This window comes from Seriola dumerili, unplaced genomic scaffold, assembly GCF_002260705.1.
Source record: "Seriola dumerili isolate Sdu_G_001 unplaced genomic scaffold, Sdu_1.0 BDQW01000388.1, whole genome shotgun sequence".
NCBI classification, from domain to species: Eukaryota; Metazoa; Chordata; class Actinopteri; order Carangiformes; family Carangidae; genus Seriola; species Seriola dumerili.
The window spans coordinates 1,255,135-1,268,555 of record NW_019174643.1 but is presented as its reverse complement, the minus strand read 5'-3'; the positions used below and the strand labels follow the sequence as shown (position 1 = coordinate 1,268,555).

At 39.2% G+C, this 13,421-nt stretch overlaps 1 protein-coding gene across 2 annotated transcripts; it reads left to right on the top strand.

Moving 5' to 3' along the window:
* Positions 1-429: 429 nt before the first annotated feature.
* LOC111233343 (ATP-binding cassette sub-family G member 2-like) lies at positions 430-12,532 on the top strand. Of its 2 annotated transcripts, none has more exons than XM_022761140.1 (19): positions 430-568; positions 1,560-1,633; positions 1,732-1,862; positions 5,399-5,458; positions 6,160-6,274; positions 6,539-6,691; positions 7,023-7,180; positions 7,531-7,633; positions 7,830-7,878; positions 7,974-8,072; positions 8,195-8,299; positions 8,746-8,891; positions 9,098-9,180; positions 9,283-9,372; positions 10,010-10,134; positions 10,358-10,512; positions 11,272-11,361; positions 11,604-11,680; positions 12,374-12,532. In XM_022761140.1, exons 2-19 carry the CDS (start codon positions 1,598-1,600, stop codon positions 12,519-12,521), a joined length of 1,923 nt encoding a protein of 640 aa, XP_022616861.1. In that variant the 5' UTR covers positions 430-568; positions 1,560-1,597; the 3' UTR covers positions 12,522-12,532. The 2 variants fall into 2 exon arrangements, with proteins under 2 accessions (XP_022616861.1, XP_022616862.1); XM_022761141.1 differs by having other exon boundaries at positions 1,539-1,633.
* Positions 12,533-13,421: the final 889 nt, after the last annotated feature.

The following is a 13,421-nucleotide window of genomic DNA, read 5'->3' as shown; positions in this document are numbered from 1 at the left end:
CCACCTTGGTTATGAGAAATATAAAATACAGAAAATTTGAATATAAAACTTTTTTTTAATGCAGGTTGGTTTAAATCAATACAGTATTTTTACTGCATAAAGGTTTTAGGACTCAATTATTGACCGAAATTTAGCAGTTTATAAAGTATTTAAAATCAGCTCCACTTTGATGACCCACAACAAAAATGACGCCTAATGCAGTGATACTAATTTTGGAAACATATATAAAACTATGTGAGGAGACATTTTGCACAACAAGTAGTTGTTACTACACTAAGGAAGATTTTGAATGCAGGACTTACTTTACACTGAGGAACTGAAATACAGACTCAGATACTACTTCCAGCTCTCGAGGAGAGAGAGTGAATCACACACTGTCAGCTGCCCTTCTCCCTACTTCTCTTATCATGCTCTCACTCATAAAACTCGGCTTATAACACACACACTCAACAAACTGCTCCCTCACACACACATTGATCTCTGGAGTCAGTGTACACACACTCTCCTGGTCAGTGTCCTGGGTTTTGGATTTCGGTTTTCACAGGGATTTTTTTTGTGTCTACGGCAGGTAAGAGATAAACTCTGGTTTTTATCTTTAGTATTTGAGAACAGGGTTATCAGTATTTTTTATGAAAATTAACCCGAAGTGTGAACTGCTCCGGGTGAGATTTCTTTACATCAGGTTCAAGAGAGATTATAACGCTTCTTTGACTGAACAGTAGAACAGAAATATGAGGCAAATTTGAATGATGATTGGTGTAATTACAAACAGCAAAACACTCGACTGATGCTGGACATGGGACTTTTAGACAAATACAATATTTTCACTTAAAGCATGCAGGAATTTTAGACCTTTTGTTTTGATTGATTTTCAGCAGCTTCGTAGCAGACTGATCCTCAGTTTGCACATCAGCAAAATAATTAGTAACCAGTCAGTCTTTTCTGAACCTGAACCCAGTGATTTTTGAATCCCCTTAAACTATAAACCAAACGTGTGTAATTTTTGTAAAGGTTTTGGAAAGGCATTAGCAAGGTAAATATACTGGTTTAATATTATAAAAAATCATATACATAGTTTTATTGTATGAGAAAAGGCTTTTAGTATGAGGACTAGCCAATATATTTGGGAAATTTAACACAATGGGGAGTGGAAACGTCCCCAATTCCAACAGAGCCACTAACGTTAGCTTAAACCCTGATATAGCATTCAGGACCGGCTAGCAGAGTGGCTGTGTCTTTTTGTAACATGTAGTCAACTCTTAATAAGGTCATTGGCTTTGGAAGTAAAGCTTGGTTACTATTGTACTTCATAAGCTAGCTAACTTGGTCTGCTAATGTTATCATCTTACGTTAAAGGTTTGCTAATGTTAGTATCTTGTTTGCTAATGTTAGTATCTCAGGTTAAAGGTTTGCTGACATTAGCGTCTTACTTTAAAGCAGACAAAAACACACTTTAATTTACTTTTTTAGCTTTAAAAGGACTTGCTTTCTATAAGAGGTGTTTAGTGTCTTGTTGTAACAATAAAATGTTTCATTAGCAGTAGCATTTTTGTGTTCAGGCGGAGTGAGGTAGAGGACATCGGAGACCTGAGAGACAATGGAGTCCCATTTCAATGGAGCCTCAAAACATCAGGTACCTTCCCGCCATCTCACTTTCTTGATGCTAATACCAGTAAGTTTAAAAATATGTCGGTGTATTTGAGGTTTTATTGTGAATTCATTGTTTTTCAGTCTGCAGGTTCGAGCAAACAGCGGCACGGCGCCACTGTCAGCTTCCACAATATTCACTACAAGGTGACACAGGGAGGAAACTGTCTTTGCAGGAAGAAGGCCACGACCAAAGACATCCTCATCGACCTCAAGTGAGTACACTGATGTGTCTAAAACTATGGCTCAAGGATCAAAATGTGTCACCAAACTCACTTTGTCGTTTGGTCCAAAAATTAAAATGCTACCATATTATTATTTAACATTAACTTGTGCAGTGATTAGAATAAAAATACGGGCAAACCAGAACAAAAAAGACCACATTTCTTATCCTATTATGCAAATTGGTGATTGTAGGACAGCAACTAATTAGTTTATTTTCATTAATTTTCATTATCAGTTTATCTGCTGATTATTTTTCTGATCAATACTTAAGTCTCAGAAATATAAAGAATTTATGATATATGCCTATCAAAATTCCCAGACCAATGTGATGTCCTCAAATTGCCAAAAGTTCTTTTGACCAATATTGACCAAATTCACTGATATTGGTGATTACTTTAGTCATTTTAAATGGTTTGAAATCAGTTTCAAAGTCACCTTCTCTACACAACTAAAGAGAAAGATGTAAAAACCCATTTCAGCCTTCAGGTGACGGAAAGTTTGAGCCCCAAGTTCGGTAAACTGAGGCTGTGCAGTTTATAGTTATTGTGTTAGTTTGTGTACGTGCCGACAGGATTTCACCTGGGAGGCCAACGTGACACGATCAAGGCCTGGTTGGATCAAACACACACACATACACACACATGTCTGGAGGCAAAGGAAGGAAGTTTGCTTTGTCAGGAGACTTAGGTTCCCACTTTCCTTCTGTGACACACACATACATACAGAAGCTTGTCAGAAAACAATGACTCTCAGCTTAAATCAACAAACAGACACAGTGGCAGGATGCTGAACTGCCTCCATACCTTTCAAACGTGACTTAGTGAGAAAGTTCAGGGTATTAAATTCACAGAAATATGTCGGCTCTCAGTTTTCACGTAACCTGAAGAAATCCAGTTAAACTTTGGATTTTTGCCTCTGTAGTTCTGAGGAATCAGCCATGCTAGCAGCATGCTAGCAGCATGTTAGCAGCACAGCTCTACAGATGGAAATTTGGTCTGTCCATCACTTCAGACTGAAATATCTCAACAGCCATCGGATGCAAAGGCATGAAATTTTGTACGGACATTTGTTCCTCTTAGGATGACCTGTAATCATTTTGGTGATCCTCTGGCTTTTCATCTAGCGCCCCCACCAGGTCAGAATTTCAACTTGTCCAACACTTTGGTTTTCAACCGAGTACCTGCAAAACTAAGGACATACCCATCAGCGAATGTAAACATGCTAACATTTGAAATTAAGATGGTGAACATTGTAAACATTAAATCTGCTAAACATCAGCAGCTGGTGGTAGCATTTAGCTCACTGCTAGCATAGCCACTAGCATTGCTGATTCTTTGGTTTTATTTGTGCAAAAGTTTTGTTTTTTAGAGTGTAAACGTCTCTTATTGAGGCTTGTTCAGCTTGTATATCACAACCACAACCACATTTCTATTAGAACTCACCAAGAGGTCATATTGTTTAGTCCGTGTCTGAAACACCAATGTCTCTCCACAAACCTTGAAATTCTTTTGTTGCCCTCTGTTATGAAAACGTTCAAGGTCTTTGATTGTTTATGTTATGAAAAATGCAATTGGTCAAAGTGCGGTGCACATGTTAGCGTGCGTACAGTCCACAGCTGGTGGTATCACAGGTGTTTTATTGTTCTTCGCGTGTAATCATTGACCGGTCTGAGTCAAAGTTGAAGGTAGATTCAGTGTGAGCAGCTTGTTCAGTGTTTTATAGAAATGTTTACAGCTTCAGTTCATCTGTTCACGTGTGAACGATGTCTGCCGACTTCTCCTTACATAACGGACAAGTTCACAGTTTATCAACCCAGAGCTTATTTATATTATTACATCATTTATGATTGTGCACCGAAAGATTTCACCTTTAGTTTTAGTTTTGAGAAACGAAGCACTGCAGTTTCAAGTAAAGTCACATGTCACACATTCTTTTTAGGAAGATAGCGGTTAACATATTTGGAAGTAGGGAAAGAAACTGTGTGTCTCATACCTGACACTAGATTGAAAAGAGCTCCTGTTCATGTCTTATCATTAGAGGGAAAGAAGTTAAACATTTGGTTTGTACATGTAAGTTAAATATGAAGAGGTGGGTGAATGCAGCTCTGGCTTCTCCTCATTTTCTCCTGCCTTTTCTCTCATTGAGCTGTTAGGAAGACTTGGGCTTTTTGACCTTTATCTTTCTCTGTCGGCTTCGTGCACAACGCAGAGTTTAGAGATCTGTGTTGATTTTCTCTCAGTGAAACATTGCTAAGCCTCACCAAGTTGGTTTGGTTTACAGATCTGATATAAAGCCAGATTTAATGTCACCACACATCAAGGAGAGTGAAGCTCCAATATGCTTCTGCTAGTAGAAAGAGAACAGAAAATAAAACCCAAAGTAACAAATGAAAATGCAGCATCATGGTTTCAATGTGTCATGTGTTATGAGATTTTCTGACAAATGACCTGACGGACGTTTGACAGGGGGAAGTCGTGTCACTGTGTTCATCACAATCAGCAAAAAGGCAAAAGGTTTCTCAACAGTTGGATCAAAAACTGAACTGGTCAGAAACATCCTCACTTCTCTGCCACCAGAAATATCAGTATTATGATTATTATTTACTTAGTTTGTTGAAAAAGAACTTAAAGGAGCTAATTGTAACTTTCGCTAGTGCTACATAGCCAACGTTAGCATTAACAGCAGTTTACTTATCAGTCTTGGCAAGAGCTTCAGCCATCTTGTGTTTGCAAGACAGGAGGTTATAAAACGTCCTTCAAGCAGCGCTACCTCTTCAGAGCTGACTGGACGCTATAGTGACTCGGTATCGGAAAGTGACAAGATGGTCTGGCCGTGTCGGTGCTAGCTGGTTAGCATGCAAAGTTCAGTAGAAGAAAGGAAGTGATAGAAAACAAAACAAAACTTACAAATAGAGAATTTAAGATATATATGAGGTAAATTAAAATAAATATATGAAGGAAAGGTGGATAGAAAGACAGAAAGAACCATTATCTGTGAGGCAGAATAAAACTGCAGCATCATGGTTGCAGTGTTGAAACAGAACAGTGTCATGTGTGAAATTAGCTGAATAACGACCTGATGCATTGGACAAGGGGAAGTGTTCTCTCAGCACAACCACCGAAACATGAATCGAACTATTGCAAAACAGCTTCACCAAAACCAAACAGTGAATATATTCTCAGCCCGCAGGGGAAAAAAAGCCATAAAAACATCCTAGTTCCTTAAAAATATGACAACATGGCACAAGTGATCAAAAAGTTCACCAACATTCACCTTGAAGACACAGAACTGAAAGTGCTGCATCATTTTAAAACATTACAATAGAGATGAACACAGAAAATTACAGAGACAGTCAGCAATATGAGCAATGTGTGGGCTGTTAGCTTAGCACAAAGACTGGAAACGGGGGGAAACTGCTAGCCTGGCTCTGTCCAGGACAGCACTTCTATAGCTCATGAACTAACATATATTTTGTTTGTTTGTTTATAAGTACAATATTATTTATAATAAATTTTCTCTCTCTCAGTGGGATCATGAAGCCGGGGCTGAACGCCATCATGGGAGCGACAGGAAGCGGCAAGTCATCGTGAGTGTTTGCTCATACTCTTCCCAACCCAGTTTAGATGAGACACTGCCCATGTCAGTATGAGGTTAGGGATGAGGCTTCGTCAAGGCGTTTGTCAGACGGAAGTGGGCGTGGTTTCATCTAAACTCGGCTGGAAAAACGAATTTCCAGAAAATTTGCAAAAGGAAAATGTGAATTAATGTGTTTCCATCCACTCTGTGAATATTAGTTCATAAGAGATAAACAGGTGGGGAAGCTTCAGGTGAAGAAGAAGAAGACACAACAGAATAAACACAATTAAACAATATTTCTGTGCGTTTCATGTATTAATGTGAGGCGTTATCTTTTCACGTTTCATGTTCGCCGTGATTTTTACACTAAGTCTGTTTCCTCTTTGTCCCATTTTATTTCAACATCAACACACCACATTTTCCATCTCAGCCAGGCACAAAAACCTTTTTGCAATATATATATTTTTAAATTTTTCTCTCTGACTTTTTGTGTAAATTGAAAACATGCATAAGAACAGGTGGATGGAAACACTCTTCCTGCTGGTTTGCTGAATCAGATGATGTAAGAAAAATGGATGGTTGTTCTTGTCATGGACAACACTGTTGTGTAAATAAAGGTTTTATGTCATAGTGTCTCATTGAAGCTTCTTTATGAATGAGGTGAGCTGATGTGTAAATAAGAGTCGTTGATGGCAGCTGTTTGTGGTTCAGGTTCCTGGATGTTCTGGCAGCCAGGAAGGACCCGGCCGGTCTGTCAGGAGAAGTCCTGATCGACGGAGCTCCTCAGCCTCCGAACTTCAAGTGTCTGTCTGGATACGTGGTGCAGGTGGGTGAGACGGGCAGGAAGCCAGACCCACAGCAGCCAGCTTTGATTCAGGAGAGTTTCCTGGTCGAGGCAGGAAAAGTCTGCACACAACAATAGGACCAGCTTTTTAGGCCAAGAGTGTTTCAGTCGCACACAGGATACTTCAAACAGTTTAAGAAGGTCAAGGGTCACATCAATAATACCGATAATCGATCACAGATCAAATATGAAAAGATATCTTTGAAATAAAAGTGCATCCAGATGTCGATGGTTTCTTGTCTGCAGGACGACGTGGTGATGGGAACTCTGACGGTCAGAGAAAACTTCAGCTTCTCGGCGGCGCTGCGCCTCCCGTCCTCCGTCTCTCAGGAGGAGAAGGAGCAGAAAGTCAACAAACTGATCCAGGAGCTGGGACTGAGCCGAGTGGCCGACTCCAGGGTGAGGAGGGAGGCTAGGGGAGAGAGAAAGAAAGGAAGGGTGACAAAAATATACAGAAGAGAGTAAGAGAAAGAAAGAGTAAGGAAAGAAGAAGAAAAAGAAACTGAGACGAAAAAATAATCAATAAAATTAGACAAAAAAGAAATAAAATTACAAACAGATGGAAATAAAGAGAGGACCTAAAAAGAATGATGGAAAAGAGAGAGCAAAATAAAAGGGTCAAAAAAGAGGGAAGGAAGGAGGGAAGGAATCAAGGAAGAAGGAAAAGTAAAAACAAGAAAAAGAGATAGTAAGTAAAGGAGTGTGTGTGTGTGTATGTGTGTGTGTTCAGGTGGGCACCCAGCTGATTCGTGGGATCTCGGGCGGCGAGAGGAAGAGGACGAACATCGGCATGGAGCTGATCATCGACCCATCCGTCCTCTTCCTGGACGAACCCACCACGGGGCTCGACGCCAGCACCGCTAACTCTGTGCTGCTGCTGCTCAAGAGGTGTGAACACACACACACACACACACACACACACACACACACACACACACACACACACACACACACACACACACACACTAGGCTGAAGCCATATGGGGGCAGCAGAAACAAGCTGAGAACACAACACTGACATATTATCACCATATAATGTTGATTGGGTGAACTCGTTGCTAGGTAACGGTTAACCCTGTTTAAAGAAAGATATCGAGTTTAGCTGTTCTCTGTTTTTAGGTTTGTGCAATCCAAACTGTTTGGTTACGATGAGGAAAAGACGGTGGTCAATGGAAACCAGCGGTGACCCATCCTTTACGTTAAGAGAATATTTATCATCTCTCTTCCTGTTTCCTCAGGATGGCGAACAATGGCCGCACCATCATCCTGTCCATCCACCAGCCTCGATACTCCATCTACCGCCTGTTCGACAGCCTCACCCTGCTGGTCACCGGCAAACAGGTCACTCATGCGTTCTGTAGCGGCCATCTTTGGTCTTAATAATTCTTCATCTAAACTTCGGACTTTAATTGTTAACCACATTGTATGAACGACCTGAGACTGTTTTACACGTTGAGTTGGTTCGTTACGGTGCGGCCTCTCACCTGTCGTTATTCTACGTTTCATTAATGTCTTCATATGAACTCTTGTGCGTCAGGTTTACCACGGGCCGGCACAGAGCGCCCTGGAGTACTTCTCAGACATCGGTAGGAACACGTGGTTAACTTTAATCCGATATAACACAACGTGATGTGAAGTGAAAGGTAATGTTAATAATTCGCTTTGGAACTTCATTTCCCAGGATACACCTGTGAGCCCCACAACAACCCTGCTGACTTCTTCCTGGACGTCATCAACGGAGACTCGACCGCAGTCATCTACAGCAGCGTGGACAGAGAAGGTTTGTTGTTGTGACGGGAGAAGGATTCAGATCAACCCTCTAATAATTTCCACACAGTTTATTTATCTTTTATTTATTTGAGTTGAGTGGATTTTTTGCTGAAGGCCTCTTTCTTTGTCCAGATCCAGATTCAGACTCAGTGTCAATGTCCAGACGGGGGATCGAGGAGAAGCTGGTGGAGGAGTACAGAAGCTGTCAGTACTATAAACAGACCAAGGCAGAGCTGGGTGGGTACAAGAAGATCACAGGGTCGATCTCCTCATGAGTAATCAAGCGTCAGTCAACATGTTTTTAAGAGAATAAAAGATGATTTAGGGATTTGAAATACATATATTATTTTATAAATTCTTCTTGGATTATACGTGTCATCGTCAAGCAAATTGTCTCATAGCTAATTCCCACTCACGATATTGTCATTTATTTACTTTTCTTTCTTTTTTTTGTTATCAAATGTATCATGAATTAGACGTGAATTTTTTGCTATTTCTTGCATTCTGTTTTGTATTTTTCATTTCCTGAATAATAATAATAATAATAATTATTATAATTTAACTAATATTTGTAGCTGAAGTTCACAAAAATGTGCAGAATTATGAACTTGCGGACATTATATATAAAAAAAGAGTTGATAAGCATTACACCTGAAGTAGCTCTGTCACTGTCTCTCTCTCAGAAAGGATAATTCAGGGCAAGCCGACGACCATCACTGCTGCCTCCAGAACCATCACTTACAACACCAGCTTCCTGACCCAGTTCAGATGGGTTCTCAAGAGAACGTTCCGCAACCTCATGCTCAACCCACAGACCTCGGTCGCCCAGGTAAGAACACAACAAGTGAATTGATTGTCAATTGAAATGTCCAACAACACACACCTGAGGTAACACTGCTGAGTGCTCATAGTGGCCACTATAGGAACTGCAGCCTCAGATACTTGAGGCTTCAGCACTCAGTCATAATTGCTTCAGATCTAAACACATTCACTGTAGTATTATAGTATTAATCACTGTGTTTTCACTCTCTTCAGGTAGCTGTAACCTTGTTCCTCGCTCTGGTCGTAGGAGCCATTTTCTTTGATGTCCAGGAGAATCAGAGTGGGATGCAGAACAGGTATTCTACTCTTCTCTACTTGTCATCATGTATAACATGTTACAATGTGTATAGTGCGCCGGATCAGATTGTGTATTGATCAGATTGATAATGTGTTTCCAGGTTCGGTGCTCTCTTCTTCATCACAGTGAATCAGTGTTTCAGCTCTCTGTCGTCGGCTGAACTCTTCATCTCCGAGAGGAAACTCTTCATGTGGGTCTGACACACAAACACACAAACTGACACACAAACACACACTCATGAGGACGCAGTATTGTATGAAGAATTTCAAGTCATCCAATAACCTCTAAAACCAAATAAGTAAATAAATAAATATTATTATGGTCTGTCTTTCTGAGAGTGACATTAGAGAACATCCGTTCGTTCAGTCACATTGTGTGGACTCACTTCCCATCTGGGGACAAAACTGATGTCCCCACAAGGTTAAATTGGTTTATTTTAAGGTTAAAGGAATAGTTCATATTCGAGAATGCAGATATCCACTTAACGTCTGAGAATCCAGATGTGGTTAGCTTAGCTTAGCATAAAGCTCCATCCAAAGTCCAGAAATAACACCTCTAAAGATTACTTACTTAAGTGATGTATCTCATTTATTGAATTTGCACATGAACAGAAATGTTTCCTTGTTTCTCAGTCTGTATGCTAAGCTAGGCTAACCATACCCTGAAGTGAAGAGTTAAGTCAGTCCCCTGATGGGAAGTGAGTCCCCACAATGTGATTGAGTAAACATAAATATATAGTTGTTTATCTTCAACCTGTCCTGGTTTAAAAGACCTGTCAGAGATTGGATCAGGTGTATTGATAAAACTTTTTCTCTCCTTCTCTACAGTCATGAGTACATCAGTGGTTACTACAGACTGTCCGTCTACTTCCTGTCTAAGATCCTGTCTGACATCATCACACTGAGGACCATCCCCGCCATTGTCTTCAGCTGCGTGGCGTACTTCATGATCGGTGAACATGATTTCACTTTTGTTGCTATAAAAATCTGAAGAGCTTCCTGCTGCTGTCATGTCTTTATTATTGTTTAAGACCAGGCTTTTATTTTGTTAAATTGGAGTTTATATTTCAAAGTTAGTTAGCTGTTAACTGTAGCCTTATACTTTAGGTAACTTTACAGTTTAGATTTATATTTAGATTGATTATAACCTTGGTCCTGTGATGTGTGTGTGTGCAGGCCTGAAGCCCACAGCCGAGGCCTTCTTCCTCTTCATGTTCACGGTCATGCTGGTTGCCTACACGGCCACCGCCATGGCTCTGGCAATCTCAGCTGACCAGACGGTGGTGGCCATCGCCAACATCTTCATGACCATCGCCTGTGTGTTCATGATGGTGATGTACACACACAGCAGCACTAACACTTACACATATTCGCTAAAGCCTGCGCCCCCCCCCCCTCCTTAGCAACTGTTGCTACACCTGTCAAACATTCCATTCTAGAACTGCACGTTTGTTGTCGAAACAATGTATCGATTTGTGAGGACAGCAGGGTGTCTACCTCTGTACCTGGCCTGAGAAGTAACACTGTGTTAGCTAGTTACTCTGCTATGCTAACGTTTGCTACTTACATTGGACACCAATTTAATTTTCTTTCTTCTTTCCGTAACAAATCAAGTACTCCCAATCTGACCAATCACAGACCTAAAAGCACTCTGATTTCCAAAACCACTGTGAGTGAGAACATTTCATTAAACATGAAAACTCCAACTCCCATTATAATTATTAACATAACTATTTACATTATATTGCAAAATATGTGTTATAAAGCGCTTCACAAGGCAAAAAATAAGATGATTGAACACTATTTAAACTGAGCAGCATTTTCTATGTGAAAATAAACCACATTATTATTATGATTGTTAAATGTATTTTATTTTTATTAATGCAATGTTTGTTTTATGAGAGAAAAATGTTATTTTGATATAAATAGCACAAGTGAAGACAGTTTCAGTTTAAAATGAAGATAACACTTGTAAAAACGCACATATACAAAGCCATAAAAACATCTCATATTCATATTTGTTGCACTGAATAAATAAATACCTCTAACGTCTTATGTGTAAACCTTTTTCTCTCCTGCTTTTTCTGCAGATCTTTGCAGGTTTGTTGGTGAATCTTCCCTCCATCGTCAGCTGGCTCTCTTGGTTGAAATACCTCAGCATACCAAGATATGGGCTCAGTGTATGTACACACACCTACTACCAAATCTGCCTTCAGTTTCCTTTCTTCAGTATTGTTGAATTAAAAATAATTTGTTCTCTGCAGTGAGTTTATATTGTTACATGTTTAGTTCTCCTACTGGAAGTGCTGTAGTTTAACTTTTTATGTAGATTTTGAAGCAGAGTTTCTTGATTTCTAAGAATTGAAAAACATATTTCTGATGTTTGACTGGATGATGTTGATGTTCCTTTGTGTCTCTCCAGGCTTTGCAGATTAATGAGTTTTCTGGGCTGAACTTCTGTCACGGGTTAAATGCCAGCATCATTCCACCTGGACTCGCGTAAGAAACACATACACAATCAAGTTTAGACATTAACGACTAATTCTAATTTGATGTAATTGATTTGAAATTATCACTGAGGCCGTGGTAGTAGTAGTGGTAGGTTGTGCCACAGTGACGGCTCCACCTGCTAGACAGCATGACACATTACACCCCAGCAGATTCCTGTTTCTAGTCAGTTTAGTCAGTGACTCAATCAGTTACTTCACATGATTAATTAGAGTTTAGTTGGGTTTGAGCATTAAATTAGTTAACTAGCTAAATTATTAGCTTGAAGTTTAGCTGTTTGTTATCTAGTTAGTTAAAATGTGAGCCTGTTTCTTAGTTAGTTAGTTTGTTAGTTGCTTCAGTTATCATAATTGTAAAGTAATTAGTTGGTTGAATTAAAAGTGGACCTGTCAGTATTTTACTTATTTACTTATTTAAGGTGTGAGTTGGTCTGTTTGATAGTTAGATAAAGGTGAGCAGGTTAGTTAATTGTTTAATTAGGTTAGTTGCCTAAAAAAGTGAACCAGCCAGTAGGACGTTAATAAGTGTATGAGTTGCTCAGTTTGCTAATTAAATGGTTAGTTACTTGAATTAAAAATTTAAAAAATGGTTGCCACTCAGATAGTTACGTGCTGTAATGGGTAAGTTACTCAGTCAGTGATCTGGTTATTTGGTTAATGGGGAACCTTTGTGCTGTGCCTGCAGTTGCACAGGGGAGGAGTTTCTGACGGAGCAGGGAGTGGATTACTCCACCTGGGGCTTTTGGCAGAACCACATGGCCCTGGGCATCATGACCATCTGCTTCCTCATCATCACTTACCTCAAACTGCGCTTCATCAGGAAGTTCACCTAGACCTTCACCATCATAACAGTCACCATGGTGATGTAATCTACGATGCGGTTTAAACCTATGTGCAGCTGGAGGCGCTGTAGTTGTGGTTGTACATCTTTTTTTTTTTTTTTTTACAGATATGACTTTAATTTTTTTTACTATGTTCATTTGTTAATTTTCATTCAATTTCATAAAGTTGATTCATGTGATAAAATAAGAAGCAGAGATCTCTCAGATCGACTGATCATTTGTTTGTAAAATAAATGCTCATGTTTATAGAGAAGTTATTAATATGTAATTTATTCACTCCTCACTAACACTGTAGCACTGTAATGCGTTAACTCATTGAATTGTATCCTGATTTTTGCACTGTACATTTTACAGAAGTAATTTTTTTCATTTTCACATAAATACAAAAATTTTATATTTATGAATTTTTACAAAATAAAATACTGGATTTTTATTCTGAATTTCAGCTCTGTTAATTTTTAAAGTTCAGACAGTTTTATAAACTTAATTTCTCCTGCTCACATTTGTGACATCCAAATTTAAAATTCTTACATTTGTTTCTATCGAGCTTGAAAGTTGATTCTTCACCCTGGGAATAGTAATTAGGAGCTTTCAGCCACATCCCAGAGTCTTCATCAGCAGAGGGAGTTTACCATTCACCAGTTATCATGAGACTGAAGCACCATGTTTAGATTAGGTTATGACAACTGGGCAAACTTCATCCACTGATGAAGACCATGATGTGTAGTTGAAAGTATGAATGCTATTAGTGATTATTTTCATTATATTAATTTCTTGATTAATTGTCTCGTCTATAAACAAAGGTTTTTTAAAGAAAAAATTAAAAAGAATTCTCTACATACTGAAAAATTATATAACTATCCTGCATACCTACATACTTTGAGAAAACTC